The sequence below is a fragment of the Eriocheir sinensis genome, chromosome 54, assembly GCF_024679095.1.
Source record: "Eriocheir sinensis breed Jianghai 21 chromosome 54, ASM2467909v1, whole genome shotgun sequence".
Taxonomy (NCBI): Eukaryota; Metazoa; Arthropoda; class Malacostraca; order Decapoda; family Varunidae; genus Eriocheir; species Eriocheir sinensis.
Genome location: NC_066562.1, coordinates 11,342,614 through 11,362,613, shown reverse-complemented (window position 1 = coordinate 11,362,613; position 20,000 = coordinate 11,342,614). Strand labels below are relative to the sequence as shown.

The following is a 20,000-nucleotide window of genomic DNA, read 5'->3' as shown; positions in this document are numbered from 1 at the left end:
AGGTGGAGGCCGTGGAGGTGGAGGCCAAGGAGGTGGAGGCCGAGGAGGTGGAGGCCGAGGAGGTGGAGGCCGAGGAGGTGGAGGCCGAGGAGGTGGAGGCCGAGGAGGAAGAAGGCGAGGACGTGAGTCGGGTCATCCATTGTAATCAGTTATTCTTTTCCTTATTTTTTCTCTACCTATTTTTCTTCATTTTATTTTTTGTTTTCTTGATTAAATTTCTTTATCTTCCATAATTCTCTCCATCGAGTGGTGGTAATTCATATAACTAATTCTCTTACTTAATTGTGTCTTTATTTCTCTATGTATATATAAAGTACAAGTTCATTAATCATAAATTATTTTTATCTACAGATTTCCTGATTTATCACACAAAAATCTAGCTCATCCCTATACTGCCCAAATCCCTTATGCAAGAGTTAACCAGCATCTCCATTCTCTCATCCCTATACTGTCCAAACCCCTTATGCAAGAGTTAACCAGCATCTCCATTCTCTCATCCCTACACTGTCCAAACCCCTTATGCAAGAGTTAGCCAGCATCTCCATTCTTTCATCCTTATACTGTCCAAACCCCTTATGCAAGAGTTAACCAGCATCTCCATTCTTTCATCCTCATACTGTCCAAACCCCTTATGCAAGAGTTAACCAGCATCTCCATTCTTTCATCCCTATACTGTCCAAACCCCTTATGCAAGAGTTAACCAGCATCTCCATTCTCTCATCCCTATACTGTCCAAACCCCTTATGCAAGAGTTAACCAGCATCTCCATTCTTTCATCCTTATACTGTCCAAACCCCTTATGCACGAGTTAACCAGCATCTCCATTCTTTCATCCCTATACTGTCCAAACCCCTTATTGAAGAGTTAACCAGCATCTCCATTCTTTCATCCCTATACTGTCCAAACCCCTTATTGAAGAGTTAACCAGCATCTCCATTCTTTCATCCCTATACTGTCCAAACCCCTTATTGAAGAGTTAACCAGCATCTCCATTCTTTCATCCCTATACTGTAAATTATGCAAGAGTTAACCAGCATCTCCATTCTCTCATCTCTATACTGTCCAAACCCCTTATTCAAGAGTTAACCAGCATCTGCAAGAGTTAACCAACATCTCCATTCTTTCATCCCTATACTTTTCTCTTTATTGAAGAGTTGACCAGCATCCCCATTAGTTGATTCCTTCACTGGTAAATAAAAGTTCCTTCAATATTCACCGTTCATTTTGCCAATAGGTTTCCACCGTGGCAGACGCGTCGAGGGACCCCCAGACGAGGTGAGGAACGGAAAAAAGTAGAATTTGTTAGTGTATACTGATACTTATTGCAATTATTATTATTATTATTTTTTATTTATTCATTATTTTTGTTTTGTTTTGCAGGAATCCTCAGAGCAGTAGTACTAGTAGTAGTGGTAGTAGTAGTAGTAGTGGTAGTGGTAATAGCAGAATTGTAGTAGTAGTAGTACACATCTCCCACACCTGTGCACCACACTTACCTACCTGTATAACTAGCGGTAATTAGAGGTGTGCACAGCAGACATGGGGTAATCGTAATCTGTAATCGTAATCAATTAAAATCAATTACAGTTTTTCAAGTAATCGTAATCATAATCGATTACCGTCTTGTTTTTTGTTAAGTAATCCTAATGGTGATTACTTTTGCGATTACATTAGCAAAGTTTTAGTTAATAGTTTCTCGTACACAAGTATGTTCTCTCAATATCTGTAGTAATTCCACCCATTAATTATTTAGTATGGTTCATGTGTAGGAAATTTGCAAGTTCACCTTTCAGTCCTCCCTGTAATCACGATTAACACATCATGTAATCGTAATTGTAATCGATCACACCCAATTTTATTGTAATCGTAATCGTGAAAATATGAAGTAATCGTAATTTATTACATAACATAAGTAATCACCCCATGTCTGGTGTACTACAGGTGTCCGGGGCTCGCTAGCCACCTTGCTCGTAGGCACCACAGCTAACTTTGTCCCCCATTTCTACAATCTTCTATATTATCTCATCCTCTTTCTACTTCTCCGACACTTTCCATGTCCCTCTCCCTGTCTCTCCTCCCCTTCCTAACTCTCCCTCTCACTCATTTTCCCCCTCCCCCACTCACATTCTCTTTTATTTTATTTTCCTCCGTGTCTTGGGTGCTAGGAGGCTTCTGAAGGAGCGGTGTATAGTGTCTGCCCTCCTCGCTCATCCCAGCTCCCACCCACAGGTCTGGGAGTATGGGGAGGTCATGCACTCGTGTCAGAACGACTTGGTTTGCAAAGTGACCCATGTGGATGTTCCGCACTTCAACGCACCAATCTACATGGAGAACAAGATACAGGTGTGTGTATGTGTGTGTGTGTGTGTGTGGGGAAGTATCAAGTAAACTTAGAATGGGAAACTTTCGGGAACTTGAGAAATGAAAAAAAAATTGAAGTGATGACTTTGGGATTTATTTATTTATTTATTTATTTATTTATTTATTATTTATTTATTTTTTACAAGAAAGGAGACAGCTCAAGGGCACACACACAAAAAAGGAAACAATAATAAGAAAAAGCCCGCTACTCGCTGCTCCCCAAAAAAATAGTCAAAAGAGGTTGCTGAAAGAAATGTTAACCTATTTTTTAGGCTGAGGTTATTTTTGCCTCTTTAGACATCAGTTTCAGGGTGCTGCTAGTGAATGTCTGAGTCAACTTAATGACCTAACCTGACCTAACAAAACCCAAAACAGTTACTATAGGTCTTGACTCAGGAAATTCATATATGCTTCCTTACTAATGAGACTTTCTATAAAACAAAGTAAAGTCATTCTTTGTTGATTTACACCATAAGGGGCTGGCTATCATGTGTTTGAAGATACCCTAAACTTAACCTAACAAAACCCAAAACAGTTACAATAGGTTTTGACTCAGAAAATTCATATATGCTTCCTTACTAATGAGACTTTCTATACAACAAAGTGAGGTCATTCTTTGTTGATTTACACCATAAGGGGCTGGCTATCATGTGTTTGAAGATACCCTAAACTTAACCTAACAAAACCCAAAACAGGTACAATAGGTCTTGACTCAGAAAATTCATATATGCTTCCTTACTAATGAGACTTTCTATACAACAAAGTGAGGTCATTCTTTGTTGATTTATACCATAAGGGGCTGGCTATCATGTGTTTGAAGATACCCTAAACTTAACCTAACAAAACCCAAAACAGTTACAAAAGGTCTTGACTCAGAAAATTCATATATGCTTCCTTACTAATGAGACTTTCTATACAACAAAGTGAGGTCATTCTTTGTTGATTTATACCATAAGGTGCTGGCTATCATGTGTTTGAAGATACCCTAAACTTAACCTAACAAAACCCAAAACAGTTACAATAGGTCTTGACTCAGAAAATTCATATATGCTTCTTTACTAATGAGACTTTCTATACAACAAAGTGAGGTCATTCTTTGTTGATTTATACCATAAGGGGCTGGCTATCATGTGTTTGAAGATACCCTAAACTTAACCTAACAAAACTCAAAACAGTTACTATAGGTCTTGACTCAGAAAATTCATATATGCTTCCTTACTAATGAGACTTTCTATAAAACAAAGTAAAGTCATTCTTTGTTGATTTACACCATAAGGGGCTGGCTATCATGTGTTTGAAGATACCCAAACTTAACCTTAACAAAACCCAAAACAGTTACAATAGGTCTTGACTCAGAAAATTCATATATGCTTCCTTACTAATGAGACTTTTTATACAACAAAGTGAGGTCATTCTTTGTTGATCTATACCATAAGGTGCTGGCTATCGTGTTTGAAGAGACCCTAAACTTAACCTAACAAAACTCAAAACAGTTACTATAGGTCTTGACTCAGAAAATTCATATATGCTTCCTTACTAATGAGACTTTCTATAAAACAAAGTAAAGTCATTCTTTGTTGATTTACACCATAAGGGGCTGGCTATCATGTGTTTGAAGATACCCTAAACTTAACCTAACAAAACCCAAAACAGTTACTATAGGTCTTGACTCAGAAAATTCATATATGCTTCTTTACTAATGAGACTTTCTATACAACAAAGTGAGGTCATTCTTTGTTGATCTATACCATAAGGTGCTGGCTACCGTGTTTGAAGATACCCTAAACTTAACCTAACAAAACCCAAAACAGTTACTATAGGTCTATACTACTACTACTACTACTACTACTACCCTACAGATTGGCCAAGTGGATGAGATCTTTGGCAGCCCGACGCAGAAGTTTGTGTCCGTTAAACTGACTAAGGGACTTGCAGCTTCCTTATTTGAAAAACACTTTAAGGTGTGTGTGTGTGTGTGTGTAAGGTTATTTTTTTTTCTCATTTCCTTCCATTTTTTTCTTTCTTTAATTACTCCACATTATTATTATTATTATTATTATTATTATTATTATTATTATTATTATTATTATTATGTCATCTCTCCTTCCATTTAGTATTTCTTTGTTTTTCATTTCTTTCCATTTTATTTATTTTTTCTTCCTTACCTTCTACTTTATTATCATTATTACTGTCTATTGCTTAACATCATTTTCCTGTCCATTTTGTTATTACTCTCATCATTATGCATCATCATTATCACTTGTCATTCAGCATTTCGTTCAAGGTCCATTTTGAGTCTTCCTGAGTGGTTGGATGCTAGATGGCTCTCCTCCATTCTGCTCTGTCTTCTGCCTGATGCTCATCCAATCCCATCAATGCCAAGTCTTCCTGTATACACCTTCTCCACGTTATCCTAGGGCTACCAACTTGTCTCCTTCCTTCTACCTCCAGTCTCTACACAACTTCCAGCACTGTATCCTCCCCTGCTCTCTTTCTCCTCCATTCTACGGTCTTCTGCCTGATGCTCATCCAATCCCATCAATGCCAAGTCTTCCTGTATACACCTTCTCCACGTTATCCTAGGTCAACCAACTGGTCTCCTTCCTTTTACCTCTAATCTCTCCACAACTCCCAGCACTGTATCCTCCCCTGCTCTCTTCACATGTCCAAACCATCAGAGTCTTTCCCTTCTGAGCACTGTTTCCAGGTCCTCTACCAAAACTCCCAGCACTGTATCCTCCCCTGCTCTCTTCACATGTCCAAACCATCAGAGTCTTTCCCTTCTGAGCACTGTTTCCAGGTCCTCTACCAAAACTCCCAGCACTGTATCCTCCCCTGCTCTCTTCACATGTCCAAACGATCGAAGTCTTTCCCTTCTGAGCACTGTTTCCAGGTTCTCTCCACAACTCCCAGTACTGTATCCTCCCCTGCTCTACATGTCCAAACCACTGGAGTCTTTCCCTTCTGAGCATTGTTTCCAGGTCCTCTACTAAAACTCCCAGCACTGTATCCTCCCCTGCTCTCTTCACATGTCCAAACCATCAGAGTCTTTCCCTTCTGAGCACTGTTTCCAGGTCCTCTACTAAAACTCCCAGCACTGTATCCTCCCCTGCTCTCTTCACATGTCCAAACCATCAGAGTCTTTCCCTTCTGAGCACTGTTTCCAGGTCCTCTACTAAAACTCCCAGCACTGTATCCTCCCCTGCTCTCTTCACATGTCCAAACCATCAGAGTCTTTCCCTTCTGAGCACTGTTTCCAGGTCCAAGTCTTTCCTTCTGAGCACTGTTTCTATCCTCCCTGCTCTCTTCACATGTCCAAGTCTTTCCTTCTGAGCACTGTTTCTCACTTGTCATTCACTCTTATTATTATTGTTACTCTTCTCATTATCACATATTTCCAGTCATCTTTTTATTATCATTGTCATTATGCATCATCATTATCACTTGTCATTCACCATCATCATTATCACACACACTTCCATTCACCAGTTTCTTCTTATTTTTCTTCCCCTTCTCAGATCTACATCAACCCTGCCAAGCTGCTGCCCTTGCACCTGTTCCTGCCAAAGGATGGCCTGGGGCGGGGTAGGGGGCGGGGTAGGGGGCGGGGCGGGGCAGGACCAGCAAAACAGGGTGAACCAGGACAGGATGAACCAGCAGAACAGGGTGAACCAGCAGAACAGGGTGAACCAGGAGAACAGGGTGAACCAGCAGAACAGGGTGAACCAGCAGAACAGGGTGAACCAGCAGAACAGGGTGAACTAGCAGAACAGGGTGAACCAGCAGAACAGGGTGAACCAGCAGAACAGGGTGAACTAGCAGAACAGGGTGAACTAGCAGAACAGGGTGAACTAGCAGAACAGGGTGAACCAGCAGAACAGGGTGAACCAGGAGAACAGGGTGAACTAGCAGAACAGGGTGAACCAGCAGAACAGGGTGAACCAGCAGAACAGGGTGAACCAGCAGAACAGGGTGAACCAGCAGAACAGGGTGAGCCAGGAGGACAGGGTGAACCAGGAGGATGGTGAACCAGGAGGACAGGGTGGAGCAAAAGGACAAGGCAGAAAAAGGAGGAAAAAAGCTTGGAAGTCTAGGAAGAAAAATTTACTCAATTGAATAAGGAAGAAGAGTAAGAGGAGGAGGAGGAAGATTCATTGTGGGAGATGTTTATTACTTAATTGAACAAGGAGGAGGAGGAGGAATAATTTATTACTTCATTGAATAAGGAAGAAGAGTAGGAGGAGGAGGCGCAGAAGGACAAGGAGGAAGAGGAGGAGGAGGAGGGAGACGGCAAAGAAGACTAGGAAAAAGAAGTAGAGATGCTGAGGGGGGGTAAGAGGTGTGTGTGTGTGTGTGTGTGTTAAAAAGAATTAAGGAAACATTTATTCTCATTTAAGTTTGTGTGTGTGTCAAAAAGAATTATAAGGAAAAATTTATTTTCATATATACACAAAGTTCATGTAAGTATTTTTTTGGTGTGTGTGTGGGTGTCATAAGGAAAGCTATTCTCATATTCTTTCATAAGGAAATATAATTACTCCTCATAAATATATACGTAATTATTTGCAGTTTAAATAAATCTACAATTGGTAAGTAATGTTTTTTTTCTGTGTGTGTGTGTGTGTGTGTGTGTGTGTGTGTGTGTCATAAGGAAAGCTATTCTCATTCTTTCATAAGGAAATATAATTACTCATAATCTCAAAAATATACATAATTATTTGCAGTTTAAATAAATCTACAATTGGCAAGTCATTTTTTTTCTGGTGTGTGTGTGTGTGTGTGTGTGTGTGTGTGTGTGTGTGTGTGTGTGTGTGTGTGTGTGTGTGTGTGTGTGTGTCATAAGGAAAGGAATTCTCATTCTCTCAAGGAAACAATTTCTCATATAATCTCATAAATATATACATAATTATTTGTAGTTTAAATATACAATTGTTAAGGCATTTTTTTTTCTGGTGTGTGTGTGTGTGTGTGTGTGTGTGTGTCATAAGGAAAGGAATTTTCATATTCTCTTAGGAAACATAATTGCTCATATAATCTCAAATATATACATAATTATTTGTAGTTTCAATAAATCTACAGTTTGTATGTAAAGTTTTTCCTTGCATTTCCTTCCAAAAACTCCTTCACCAACCTTCATATTAGCCGGGCAAACATCAGCTAATCTATTTAACCTGGTATTACAGGACACCTGATTTCTCTGTCAACCATTTCAAGGGGTCAAAGAGGGGGTCAATCTGGTTATAATGAGTGTCTTTAGGTTCACGGTACAGATCAAGGAAGGGTCACACCACCACCAGGGTCATAGCTACTCCTGGTGTAGCGTTCTTTTTCTATCTCTTGTCTGGTGTTTATGGATGTCGCTACATCCCTTTTTGACCACCACTATGGTAGTGATGGTATGTGGTTGCGTGGTAGTAGTCTACATTCCCGAGCGCTGGTCCCGGATGATAGACAAGGCCTCAGGACAAGTGAACACTCATTCCGAGGTTTGTGACCAGAAGGGCGTTACTTGTGTGATTAATTATGGAAGGTGGGAGGATTTCCGTGTGAACCACTTGAGACAATATTAAGAAACTGGATGGTGATAATGTACTATGGGGGGCGTGTGTAAGGGTTCAGTAATCTAAAGTGAGAGGGAAAACAGGCTCCAAATGAAGACACTCACAGTAAGGTTTTATATAAATATGTATTTGGTTTAATTTTCAAAGGTTAGCAGAGTACTAAAAATGACTGACAGGCTGTATGCCTCTTACCTAACTAGCTACCGGCACAAGAGAGATTCTAACCTAACTAGCTACCGGCACAAGGGAGATTTGGGGAATACTCAATGCTTAACTCTAGTTGCTGGAAGAGGAGAGGCAGGAGCTGGCGTGAGCGTCGGGCTCGGCAGGGGACGTCCACGATGGGAATGGGCGGTCCTGGTGATGGACAGACGGGCGCCGGTTGGTGTGGAGAGGCGGGCGCTCGTCGTGACGTAGAGAGCAGCTTGGAAGTGTTTTGGGGGCCCGACCTCTTCCCGCTTCTTGTTGGTTTGTGGTGGTTTTCGGGGGGCTGAGTGGAGAGATGGACACCGCTCTCACTCAACTCCAACTCGCTGCCTTTCTTACTTCCTACTGCTCGTCTCCTGATTAGCCCGCCTCACACAGCAGGCCTGGGTGGTGTGTGGGTCGGGGGCTGAGTGGAAAGATGGACACACCTCTGACCAGCCCGCTTCTCTGTGGTTTCTCGCTGCCGCTCTTTGCTGTAATGGTGTTCGTCTCCACACGTCTCCCCAGCTTGTCTCTTGCTGCAGTGGTGCTTGTCTCCTCACTGGCCCGTGGGTCTCCTTGTTGCCCTCGCCTTCTCGCCTTTGCTCCTCGCTAAGCTCCTCCCCCTTCTTCACGTGACTCCCTCTCGGCATTACACTCAAACCCTACCTACCTAACTAACTAGTTATTGGTGTCTTGGAGGGGTTCGAGGCTTTGAGATGAGGGATTTCAGTAACTCTCGTTCATATATTCGCTCATTCGCTCGCCGTGTTATCTTCTCATAACCTTTTACGCAATTACATTCCTTAGCCACCTATTCACTCCCTCACTCATTCACTCTTTCACTCATTCACGCTCCCACTCGCTCACACTTACTCACTCTGTCACTCACTGACTTACTCGCATTCTCTCGTTCATTCACGCACTCGCTTACACTTACTCACTCTGTTACTCACTGACTTGCATACCCTTTCGCTCACTCACATTCGGACCGTTACAAAAGGGTCAAAGAGGGGGTCAATCGGGTTATGAGTGTCTTTTTAGGTTCACGGTACAGATCGAGGAAGGGTCACACCACCACCAGGGTCATAGCTACTCCTGGAAATGCCCAAAACTCCTACGAAAGCCTTGTCAAATGTGTTTCTTTAGGTTCATGGTACAGAGAAAGGGTCACACTAGCTACCACCAGGGTAATAAAGCTACTCCTGGAAATGCCCAAAACTCCTACGAAAGCCTTGTCAAATGTGTTTCTTTAGGTTCATGGTACAAAGAAAGGGTCACCCTACCACCAGGGTCATAAAACTACTCTTGGAAATGGCCAAAACTTATACGAAAGCCTTGTGAAATACATGACGAGATGATTAAATTAACATACAACCTTTTTTTCTGGATATATACTAAACTGCAAAGTCCACAAGAGTGTTATGTCAATGAAACACAAGAAAAATAAGAGGAGATTTAGCTGGGAGGAAGAGGGGAGTGTTGTTTGTAAGAGGTCATTAAAACAAAAGGATTATTCAGTTTGTGCTGGAAAGGCAGAAACTCCGACCTGTCAACAAGATCATCATCAGCAGCAGCATCACCTTGGCGCGGCGGGTAAACAAACGTCACCAGGAACGTTTTCTTGGCCTAGGGCAGTGTTATTCACTAATTTTTGCAAGAGAGCCACTTTGGTTAAACACATTGATTTAGAGAGCCGCAGCTACTGCAAGTTAGCGTAACTCAACTAATTAAATTAATATATAGACGTGTCGCTGATGTTTCCCGTATTAGACACGTATGATTTCGCGCGGCCTAGAACTACGTAGACGTGTCGCTGATCAGTTTTCCCGTAGTAGACACGTATGATTTCTGTACGACTAGGGCAGGGATGTTAGAATGTTATCGCTTACTGTGACTTTGTCTTCCATCTCACCTCATGAAAATATATATCTTTCTTGATAAATTATTAAATTATTTTTCTATGTATTTTTTTTATTAATTAATTTATATATTTTTCGAGAGCCGTGAATTGAGTCATTGCGAGCCGCCAGCGGCTCGCGAGCCGCGCAATGAATACCACTGGCCTAGGGTGAAGACTATTTAAAAGAAAACAATGGCGGTGAATGAAAGTATTAAGTAGCCTAACGACGCTAAAGGATACATAAAAAAGTGTGCGCAGTGAATTAAGTGTGCGTAGTGAAGTGTAGAAGAAGTGTGAAGGGCCAAGGAGGACGTAAGAAGCGATGAAAAGCGAAACAGAGAAGACGACGAAGAAGACGAAGACGAAGGAGACGAAGACGAAGAAGACGAAGACGAAGAAGAAGAAGAAGGAGACGAAGAAGAAGAAGAATCACCTTAACCACCATGACGCCGCGGGTGCCGTCAACGCGCGCAGACGGGATCATTTTCTTGGGCCGCGGGTGAGTGTTACCGTTTACCGTTTATTAATCATCTACATTTAAAATTTACCATAGACCACTGTTAAGGGGCCGATATGGTGCCATTCATCACTATAGGAGAGGTTTGGTGCCATGCATGGGGGTGGTATGGTGCCATTTATCACTATAGGTCAGGTATGGTGCTATATAAGGGGGTGGTATGGTACCGTTTATCACCATAGGTCAGGTATGGTGCTATGTAACGGGGGTGGTATGGTACCGTTTATCACTATAGGACAGATATGGTGCTATGTAAGGGGATGGTATGGTGCCATTTATCACTATAGGTCAGGTATGGTGGTATGTAAGGGGGTGGTATGGTGCCATTTATCACTATAGGTCAGGTATGGTGCTATGTAAGGGGGTGGTATGGTGCCATTTATCACTATAGGTCAGGTATGGTGGTATGTAAGGGGGTGGTATGGTGCCATTTATCACTATAGGACAGGTATGGTGCTATGTAAGGGGGTGGTATGGTGCCATTTATCACTATAGGTCAGGTATGGTGCTATGTAAGGGGGTGGTATGGTGCCATTTATCACTATAGGACAGGTATGGTGCTATGTAAGGGGGTGGTATGGTGCCATTTATCACTATAGGACAGATATGGTGCTATGTAAGGGGGTGGTATGGTGCCATTTATCACTATAGGTCAGGTATGGTGCTATGTAAGGGGATGGTATGGTGCCATTTATCACTATAGGTCAGGTATGGTGCTATGTAAGGGGATGGTATGGTGCCATTTATCACTATAGGTCAGGTATGGTGGTATGTAAGGGGGTGGTATGGTGCCATTTATCACTATAGGACAGGTATGGTGCTATGTAAGGGGGTGGTATGGTGTCATTCTTCACTAGAGGTTAGGTTAGGACAGTTATGGTTATGGTCATTAGAGAGATCCTATGGTGCCCTTGAAGTAGTATGGTGCCATGACACTGTATGGGTTGTGGTATGGTGCCATGATCTCTCTTGGCACCATACTTTAATTCATAGGAGCAAAAGTGTTTTTTTATTTACTTTTACCTTTCAGTTCCTTTCTTTACTGTAAAAAAAAAGAAGAAATAATTACATGTATGGTGCCATGGTCCCTAGTATGGTGCCACGGTCCTGCTATGGTGCCATTGTCCGGGTATGGTGACTGTGTTGCTGTGTGTGTAAGGAGGAGATAAGGGATACGTTAGAGTGGCACTTCAGAAGGCACTTGGTCTATGATAACACACACACACACACACACACACACACACACACACACACTTATTACTTATAAATCTTTAAGTATTCCCAAAGAAGACATTATTCTTTTTGTTATCATCATTTCTTCTTTTTCTTCCTCTTCTTCTTCTTCTTCTTCTTTTTCTTCTTCTTCTTCTCCTTCTTCTCCTTCGTCTACTACTACTACTACTACTACTACTACTACTACTACTATGGTAGTAGTAGTAACACTAACACTAACTCCGCCGGTCCAGATGGGATTGCACTTCAGTACATCAAAGATTCACTACCAGTTACGATCACATCCATCACTACTATCATCAACACGTCGATTGTTTCAGGAAAATTCCCTACCATGTGGAAACACGCGACCGTCATACCTATCTATAAAAACGGAGACAGGGACGACGTAAACAATTATCGCCCAATATCACTGTTACCTATTCTCTCGAAAATATTAGAGAAAGTTGTTGCCCAACAGATGACTACCTTCCTAGAGTCCAAGAAACTTCTCTCTAACAATCAACACGGCTTCAGACCTAAACTTTCAACTGAGACCGCCCTAACTACAGTTACAAATAAACTATACAGAAATATGGATGAGAAGAAATTATCCCTTATAACGTTGTGCGACCTATCAAAAGCCTTCGATAGCGCAAAACACGAAATCCTCATAAATAAACTACTCAAGGTTAACATAGACTCTTTTTGGCTCCATGACTATTTAAATGACAGAGGTCAAAAAGTTACAGTGAATAACACCACGTCTGCGACTGCACCGATAAAATACGGAGTCCCTCAAGGCTCAATATTAGGACCAATTCTCTTCATCATTTTTGTCAACGACCTTGCTGAAGCAATACATGGATGCGAGATAGTTCGGTACGCAGACGACACGCAGCTCGTGAACACTGGTACTATTGATGCACTGCCTGACCTCATCACGGCGGCACAAACGACCTTCTCACTGGCCAGGGAATACTTTAACAAAAACGGCCTGTTACTGAACACTAACAAAACCCAGTGTATCTTTATTGGGACCAGGTCAGTTATCAAACAAATTCCCCAAAACACCACTCTCCTTTTCGACAACACTCCCATCACTCCCAGCAAACACACCATCAAAAACCTTGGCGTTTACATGGACTCCTCCCACTTGACGTTTAACATACATATTAACGAAACCCACAAGAAAGTCATTGGTACTCTAATGTTCATAAACAGAATTAAAGATAAATTTGACAATGTAACACGTAAATAGCTATTGAATCACTTGCTCTAAGTATCATTAATTATTGCCTACCAGTTTACGGCACTACAAATAGCACACTAATTAAGCGAGTACAAAAACTACAGAACTTTGCAGCAAAGATATGTATTGGGGGAGCGAGGAGGCGGGACCACGCCACCCCCTACATAACACAATTGCACTGGCTTAAAATGAACAAGAAGATAATTTTTGATATTGCTGTAACTGTATATAAGATAAAATGTAAACTGTATCCAGTGTGGTTCCTGCAGCTGCCTACTACAACTGAGGTGACACGGAGCAGGTACACAAGACAGCGGGACAACCTACATGTCCCCCACACCAACACACACTGCGGGACACGTTCGCTCCTTGTACAAGGTCCCAGGGTATGGAACGCTCTCCCACACCATGTAACACTATCAAATACCATACAAGTGTTCAGAAAAAGACTAAAACACTACTTGCTTGATAATGATATAAATGTCAACTAGAATTCTATCGAGACCACGCTCACACTATTCTGATATTGATTTATATAGCTTAGAAAACTTTTAGCTTAAGTCTTACTTTAAATTGTATGTTATCCAGTAATGCTTGTAATGTATAGAAAAGCCATTTTTATGGAATAAAATGATTCTGATTCTGATTCTGATTCTATCACTACTACTACTACCACTACTACTACTACTACGATATACTACTTTTTACATGTTTTTTTTTCGTATAACGCATGTAAGCTTCCTCAAGGGACCTCGTGGATGGGCCCAGTCCGATAGTGTGGCAGTCGAATTTTTTTTTAAAGTACCGACCTCGACATATGACTCGCTTGGCCTATGCCCCCCCCCCCCCCCCCCTGGTGCTCTTCTTTCCCACAGCCGCTGACGGAAGAATTGAATAAAGATCAGCAACTCCCATGGGTAATCTTTCGCCCCTTGAACGGAAGACATCCCACTCGATCCGTACTAACCGTTTCTTATAATACCACTCGTAAGTCACGCCCACTTTCTCTCTTTCGGCCAATGGGAGAGCAGTGATAAGACAGCGAGGTCCGTGATTGGTTCCTGGGGGTTTGGTTTTCAAGTGGTGGTGGTGGTGGTGGTAGTGGTGGTGGTGGTGGTGTTTGCGGAGTGGTGGTGAGTTAGTGCAGTGTGGTGAGGTGGAAGGGACTGGACGTTAGCTCTCTCTCTCTCTCTCGCTCTCTTTCTTTCTCTCTCTCTATCTCTATTTTCTTTTCCCTTATTCTTCCTTTTATAATCTCTAACTCGACCTGTATTTCTAGTTATCTCTGTTTATCTATTTTCCCTTTCCATCTCTTTCCTTCATTTTCCTTCCTATCCTTTCCTCTCCTTTCCTTTCCTCTCCTTTCCTTTCCTTTTCTTTCCTTTCTTTTCTCTCCTTTCCTTTCCTTTCCTCTCCTTTCTTTTCCTTTCTCTTCCTTTCCTTCCCTTTCCTCACCACCTCTCTCATTCTCTCCCCTCCTCTTCCTCTTCCTCCTCCTCCTCCTCCTCCCACACCACACCTGGGCATCAATACATCAACTCACAGGTAAGATATTCAGGTGTGTATAAAGTCATCTGCCTATAAGTGAAGATATTTATAAGTGAACCATAAGCAGGAGAGTAAAGTATTAAGTAGTTTTTGATGGAGTTTGTAAGTGAGGTTGATGGATTTTATTAGTCATTTCTTTACTTATAATTACTCTTGTTTTTGTAGTTTTGAGACGGAGCGGAAGAGGAAGAGGAAGAATGAGAAGAAGAGGAGGAGAAAAAGAAAGGAAGAAGAAGAAAATGTAGAAGAAAATGTCTATTCCATCATCTTCCACCTCCTCCACCATCTACACAAGGCCCCTCTCCATCCACATCAACCTTCCACAACCTGCCATCCACCTAGGCCTACTCCAGCCTAGCAACACCATCCACTTACTAACCCTGTCATCCACCTGCTCCACCTCTTAACAATCCACCTCAACCACCCGTTCCACCTTCCACTATCCACCTCAAGACTCCATCCACCGTTTACTCTGTCGTTTGAAGAGTGGTGATGATGGTGTTGATGGTGGTGGTGGTAGTGGTGGTGATGGTGGTGGTGGTGGTGGTGAAGACAAAGAAGAAAAAGGAGAAAATATTTGAAGGAAAATAGAAGAAATAATAAGAAAAAAGAAAATATTGGAAAGGGAGAGAAGAAAAAGAAGAAAAAGAAGAAAATATGGAAGGGAACAAGAGAGGAAGGAAAAGACAAAGAAGAAAAAGATAATATTGGAAGTGGAGAGAAGAAAAAAAAGAAAAAAAAAGAAAAAAGAAAATATTGGAAGTGAAGAAGAAAAGAGGACCTTACCTAACCTTACCTGACTGTACCTTCCTTCCTTTCCTTACCTAACCTTCCTTCCTTTCCTTACCTAACCTTACCTACTTACCTAACCTTACCTTACCTTACCTTACCTAACCTTACCTTACCTAACCTTACCTTACATAACCTAACTTATTCCTTACCTTACCTTACATAACCTAACCCTCTCCTCCCCTCCCCTCCTCACCCCCCCCCCTCGCTGACCTCTGGCTTGAGTGGTCAGCTGCCATAATTTGATCCATGTACTTATGGAGTCTTGAAATGACATCGAATATACATTTACCAGAATATATTTACTGATTTTTATTTTTCCCGATTGTTACTGTTATTTTTTTTGTTTTGTTTTTTGGTGTCCTCTTGTATTGTATTGTCCCCTGTTTCTGAGTGTCCCTTGAAGTTATATCTTTTTGTTTTTTGGTGTCCTTTGTATGGTTATGTCCCCCTGTTTCTTAGTGTCCTTTGAAGTTTTATCTGTTTTTGTTTTGTTTTCTGGTGTCCTTTTGTTTGGTCTTGTCCCCCATTTCTGAGTGTCCTTTGAAGTTATATCCGTTTTTGCTTTGTTTTCTGGTGTCGTTTGTATGGTTATGTCCTCCTGTTTCTTAGTGTCCTTTGAAGTTATATCCATCTCTGTTTTGTTTTCTGGTGTCCTTTGTATGGTTTTGTCCCCTGTTTCTGAGTGTTCCCTTGAAGTTATATCTTTTTCGTTTATATATTTTTTTCATTATTTTTGTGACCATTTTTGGGGGTCCTTTGATTATTTTGCCCCCCATTTTTTTTCTTATTTCAGTTTGTCTCAGTCTCTCATAATTATTTGGTCATTTCCTTGTTTATTTGCTATCGTTTCCTGTCTTTTTTTTATATACATATCTTTCTCCCCTACACATGACAGCATCCTTTGGCAAATATCCCTTACTGATAAACCTTTGAGAACAGTCGTAAAAAAAATTCTTTCTGTGAGTTACCAAAATGATCTAAAAAAACAGATTAACACACAGTAACCAACGCAAATGGGAACTTCCTTAAGCTCATGGTACAGAAGAAGGGTCAAACTACCACCAGGGTCATAGAACTTCCCCTGAAAATGCCCAAAACTCCTACGAAAGCCTTGTCAAATGTTTAATAATTTGACCTGTAAACCTCAAGACACCAACTATTTATTCCCAGTGTGTTTCCCAGCAAACAGAATCTACATCATGTAATCCTAGCTTGATCTAATCCCTCCTAACCCAACCTAGCATATACTTAACTGACCCAACCTGAACCGGGCCACGGTATGCAGCTCTCAACCCTTATCAGTAACTCCTTGAGGCACTTATGGTCTGCCCTCAAAACCAACGCCAATGTCAAAGTGTTTATCTAAGAGGTTACAGTAAGCCAGTCCGTCCTTATCACTGCGTCGTCATTGTTAAGTCATTTTTTATTGCGGTGTTCCAAAAAGTCAAGTACCGAGAGATATCCCCCCTTGAGGATGTTCCCATGTGAGGTTGGTTGCTATGCGTCAAGCCGTAATTAGTTGTAAGTAAGTAGTCAAGCCATAAGTAGCTGTAAGTAAATAAATAGCTGTAAGCAGCCAGAGATTTACCCCCCTTAAGAAAACACATATTTGACAAGGCTTTCATGGGAGTTCTGCGCATTTACAGGGGTAGTTTTATGACCCTGCTGGTAGTGTGACCCTTCTTCTGCACCATGAACCTATGAAAACACACATTTGACAAGGCTTTCGTGGGAGTTCTGTGCATTTACAGGGGTAGTTTTATGACCCTGCTGGTAGTGTGACCCTTCTTCACCATGAACCTATGAAAACACACATTTGACAAGGCTTTCATGGGAGTTCTGCGCATTTCAAGGAGTAGTTTTATAACCCTGGCAGTAGTTTGACCCTTCCTCTGTACACACACACATTTGACAAGGCTTTCATAGGAGTTTTGGGCATTTCCCGGGGTAATTTTATGACCCTGGTAGCAGGGGCGGATCCAGAAAATCAATTTGGGGGGGGCCCGATGGTAAAATTTCATAAGTTAGCAAAAGCCTCAAAACAGTGAAGACCAATGGATAGTGATGGCGGATTTTTGCTTAAAATCCGCAGCACCCGAGCAATCAACGTATATCTGACAAATGAATTTTTCTTTCAGCTGGCAAGCAATAACAAGAAACAATTCAAACTGTACATCTGACCAGTGAAAAGGCAGATCTGAACAGGTAGAAATCATCACCATACGAGCATTCGAAGATAACTACTATCCATATCAGACCCCATGACACCGTTTTTCGCAAATATCCTTCAAACGAAGACTCGGATCAGCGGGGCTTCGGCACAGATTGTTTCACACACTCCGCGAATTTTTAACGCTATTGTGCTTTGCCAGATGCAGTTAATTATGGCGTTTACTCTTGAATGTGATGGCAAAACCTGCGTGAGCCACTTGCACATTCGAACAGGCGTGACGTATTTGTGACGTGTATCCACCACCTTCCTCCACCCCTGGCTTCCCCTACTCCCATCCCTCCCTTTCCCTCCCTCCGACCTACCTCCTCCCCCACACTCTCTGCCCCCGCCATCTTTCTCCCCCATTGATTCCCCCCCCCCCCCCTCTCTCTCTCTCTCTATCTCTCTCTCTCTCTCTCTCTCTCTCTCTCTCTCTCTCTCTCTCTCTCTCTCTCTCTCTCTCTCTCTCTCTCTCTCTCTCTCTCTCTCTCTCTCTCTCTCTCACATGCGCTGTACACGAGATATGAATCCATGCACACGTATGACTTTAATTAATGGCAGATAAATATAAGTTATATGCCGTCTGCATCAGCATCAACAGTGACGACGAGGATGACCTGTTTGTCGATGGTGATGAATATTGACGTAACGTTATGTGGTCAGTTATTTACATTATTAATCCACCCATCATATACTCGCTGACTATTTTTGTGTGCTATGACTTTTTAACATATCTATCGTAGTACGGCGCACTACGGCCCTGTACGAGTATATAGATTGTTAGACGAGTGCGGGGCCCATAGGAGCGCGGGGCCCTGGGCACGTGCCCGTTGTGCCCTGGCCCTGCGGGAGAGTGAAAAATTACATCAGACACCGAAAAATATTAAATCTTGCCTGAGCATCCCGTCCACCTCTACAGAGTAAAGCCCAAGGAACCTACAGAGGAGGATTTTTTTATTTAAAGTTTGGAGAACAGCGTCCAGAGCTATCTAACGGCGGCCGGCTTCGCTCCCCAGCTCTCTGGCTTTTTAGGAGTATCTTAAATATATTTTATGTTTTCTCAGTTTATGTGTAATTCAAATATTTTAGTTATCCCAATATTTTATTTTTGGGGCCCGGGCCATCTGGCTCCACACCCCCGTATCCGCGCCTGCATGTGACTACAGCCGACGACACATTCCGTACTGTAGTTGCAGCACATTATAAGCGAGTCAGTTCTGTACCGACGATCCGCATACACTCGAGAATTTCTGGGGGGGGCGGAGATTTTTTTTGGGGGGGCCCTGGCCCCCTAGGCCTAGGCCAGTTCATCCTCCTCTTCTTCCTTCTTCTCCTCTCTCCTCTTCCTTTTCCTCTTCTTCTTCCATTTAACATACATCTTGATATTATAGTTCTTTCTCCTCCTCCTCCTCCTCTCCTCCTCCTCCTCCTCCTCCTCCACCTAACACCCATCCACACCCCTACAGGAGCCCAGCATACGTCAATTCCTCCTGACCAACCTGACCCAGACTCCAGCAGGCGACGGCTACATGTGGAAGGTCAACGTGGAGGGCATCGCCAGGAACTTCAATCCCCACATCTCCACCTTCCCCGCCGCCTCCCTTCCGCTGCGCTCCTTCGAAGGGGAGACCGCGTTTGTGGCCGGGGCGCTGTCGGACTATTTGAGGTGCCCTTTATGACCTTCCGGAATAGTTTATTTATTGATTATTTATTTTTACAACAAAGGAGGCAGCTCAAGGGCACAAAAAAAGAAAACAATAATAAAAAAAAGCCCGCTACTCGCTAGACTGAAAACCGTCAAGAATACAGGCCTGACCTGACCTGGCCTGACCTGCTGACCTTCCCTTACAGGCCAGAGGATGAGGATGAGATTGAGACCTTCTTCCCGCAAGCGTCGTTTCACTACCTTGAAGGGGCAGGCCACTGGTTACATGCAGACCGCCCGCAGGCCTTCCTTGACCTGGTCACACCCTTGCTGCTGCCTTGAAGATAGTTAGGAGTAGGTCGATGTGTTAATTGAGGTCATTTTTTGCATATATATTTAATTCTTTTCTGCCTCTTTTTCCTTGTTTTCTTCATTTTCTTCTTTTTTTGTTGTTTTTCTTCTTTTCTTCATCTTTTTTTCTGCCTTTTCTTCCTCTTTATCTCCATTTTCTTCTTTTTTTGTTGTTTTCTTCTTTTTCTTCATCTTTTTCTTTTTTTTCTGCTTTTTCTTCCTCTTTTTCTTAATTTTCTCTTTTTTTTTCTTCGTCTTCTCCTTTATCACATTCTATCTATCTATCTTTCTATCTATTTATCTTTTTATTTATGTCACGACGTCTATTATGTCAAGTTAATCAAGCCTTCCTCCATACCCTTGCCAGATGTATATATTGTATTATACTGTATTATATTGTATTATCTTCGTCATTTTATTATATGTGAAAGAATAAACGGGTAATACTTCTTAATGTATC

General features: G+C 42.1%; 2 protein-coding genes and 4 long non-coding RNA genes across 32 annotated transcripts in view; 4 read left to right on the top strand and 2 right to left on the bottom strand.

Annotated features, from left to right (window-relative positions):
• Positions 1-6,835, top strand: part of LOC126983791 (H/ACA ribonucleoprotein complex subunit 1-like) — a 9,467-nt gene extending 2,632 nt beyond the window's left edge. For 7 of the 25 annotated variants that reach the window (XM_050836894.1, XM_050836895.1, XM_050836900.1 and 4 more), the window contains exons 2-6: positions 1-122; positions 1,235-1,275; positions 2,230-2,343; positions 4,221-4,322; positions 5,880-6,835. The exon at positions 1-122 is cut by the window's left edge and continues 31 nt beyond it. In XM_050836894.1, coding sequence (XP_050692851.1) covers positions 1-122; positions 1,235-1,275; positions 2,230-2,343; positions 4,221-4,322; positions 5,880-6,389 — 889 coding nt within the window. In that variant the 3' untranslated portion in view covers positions 6,390-6,835. The remainder of the gene's footprint in view (positions 123-1,234; positions 1,276-2,229; positions 2,344-4,220; positions 4,323-5,879) is intronic. The other 18 variants (XM_050836913.1, XM_050836915.1, XM_050836914.1 and 15 more) reach the window with 5 other exon arrangements.
• LOC126983802 (uncharacterized) lies at positions 2,520-4,009 on the top strand. Of its 2 annotated transcripts, none has more exons than XR_007736250.1 (3): positions 2,520-2,905; positions 3,226-3,385; positions 3,546-3,661. It is a non-coding gene; the product is annotated as an uncharacterized LOC126983802 (long non-coding RNA). The 2 variants fall into 2 exon arrangements; XR_007736249.1 differs by lacking the exon at positions 3,546-3,661 and adding an exon at positions 3,864-4,009 and having other exon boundaries at positions 2,552-2,905.
• Positions 6,836-6,981: 146 nt separating the features above from the next.
• Positions 6,982-8,695, bottom strand: LOC126983800 (uncharacterized). Its single transcript, XR_007736247.1, has 2 exons — positions 8,148-8,695; positions 6,982-8,114 (listed from the first exon to the last, which is right to left on the bottom strand). It is a non-coding gene; the product is annotated as an uncharacterized LOC126983800 (long non-coding RNA).
• A 1,499-nt stretch (positions 8,696-10,194) lies between these two features.
• LOC126983792 (protein ABHD11-like) lies at positions 10,195-19,975 on the top strand. Its single transcript, XM_050836920.1, has 3 exons — positions 10,195-10,510; positions 19,011-19,210; positions 19,396-19,975. Exons 1-3 carry the CDS (start codon positions 10,334-10,336, stop codon positions 19,529-19,531), a joined length of 513 nt encoding a protein of 170 aa, XP_050692877.1. The 5' UTR covers positions 10,195-10,333; the 3' UTR covers positions 19,532-19,975.
• On the top strand, positions 13,874-15,242 carry LOC126983795 (uncharacterized). Its single transcript, XR_007736240.1, has 2 exons — positions 13,874-14,537; positions 14,706-15,242. It is a non-coding gene; the product is annotated as an uncharacterized LOC126983795 (long non-coding RNA).
• LOC126983797 (uncharacterized) lies at positions 14,807-17,917 on the bottom strand. 2 transcript variants are annotated; one of them, XR_007736243.1, is made up of 3 exons: positions 17,133-17,917; positions 15,497-17,030; positions 14,807-15,465 (listed from the first exon to the last, which is right to left on the bottom strand). It is a non-coding gene; the product is annotated as an uncharacterized LOC126983797 (long non-coding RNA). The 2 variants fall into 2 exon arrangements; XR_007736242.1 differs by having other exon boundaries at positions 15,497-17,917.
• Positions 19,976-20,000: the final 25 nt, after the last annotated feature.

Bases quoted from the DNA above. Each gene is read 5' to 3' on its own strand.
- LOC126983792 (XM_050836920.1), top strand. From the start codon at position 10,334: ATGAAAAGCGAAACAGAGAAGACGACGAAGAAGACGAAGACGAAGGAG. The intron at 10,511-19,010 runs GTGAGTGTTACC...ACACCCCTACAG, and splicing joins ATCATTTTCTTGGGCCGCGG to GAGCCCAGCATACGTCAATT. The intron at 19,211-19,395 runs GTGCCCTTTATG...CTTCCCTTACAG, and splicing joins GCGCTGTCGGACTATTTGAG to GCCAGAGGATGAGGATGAGA.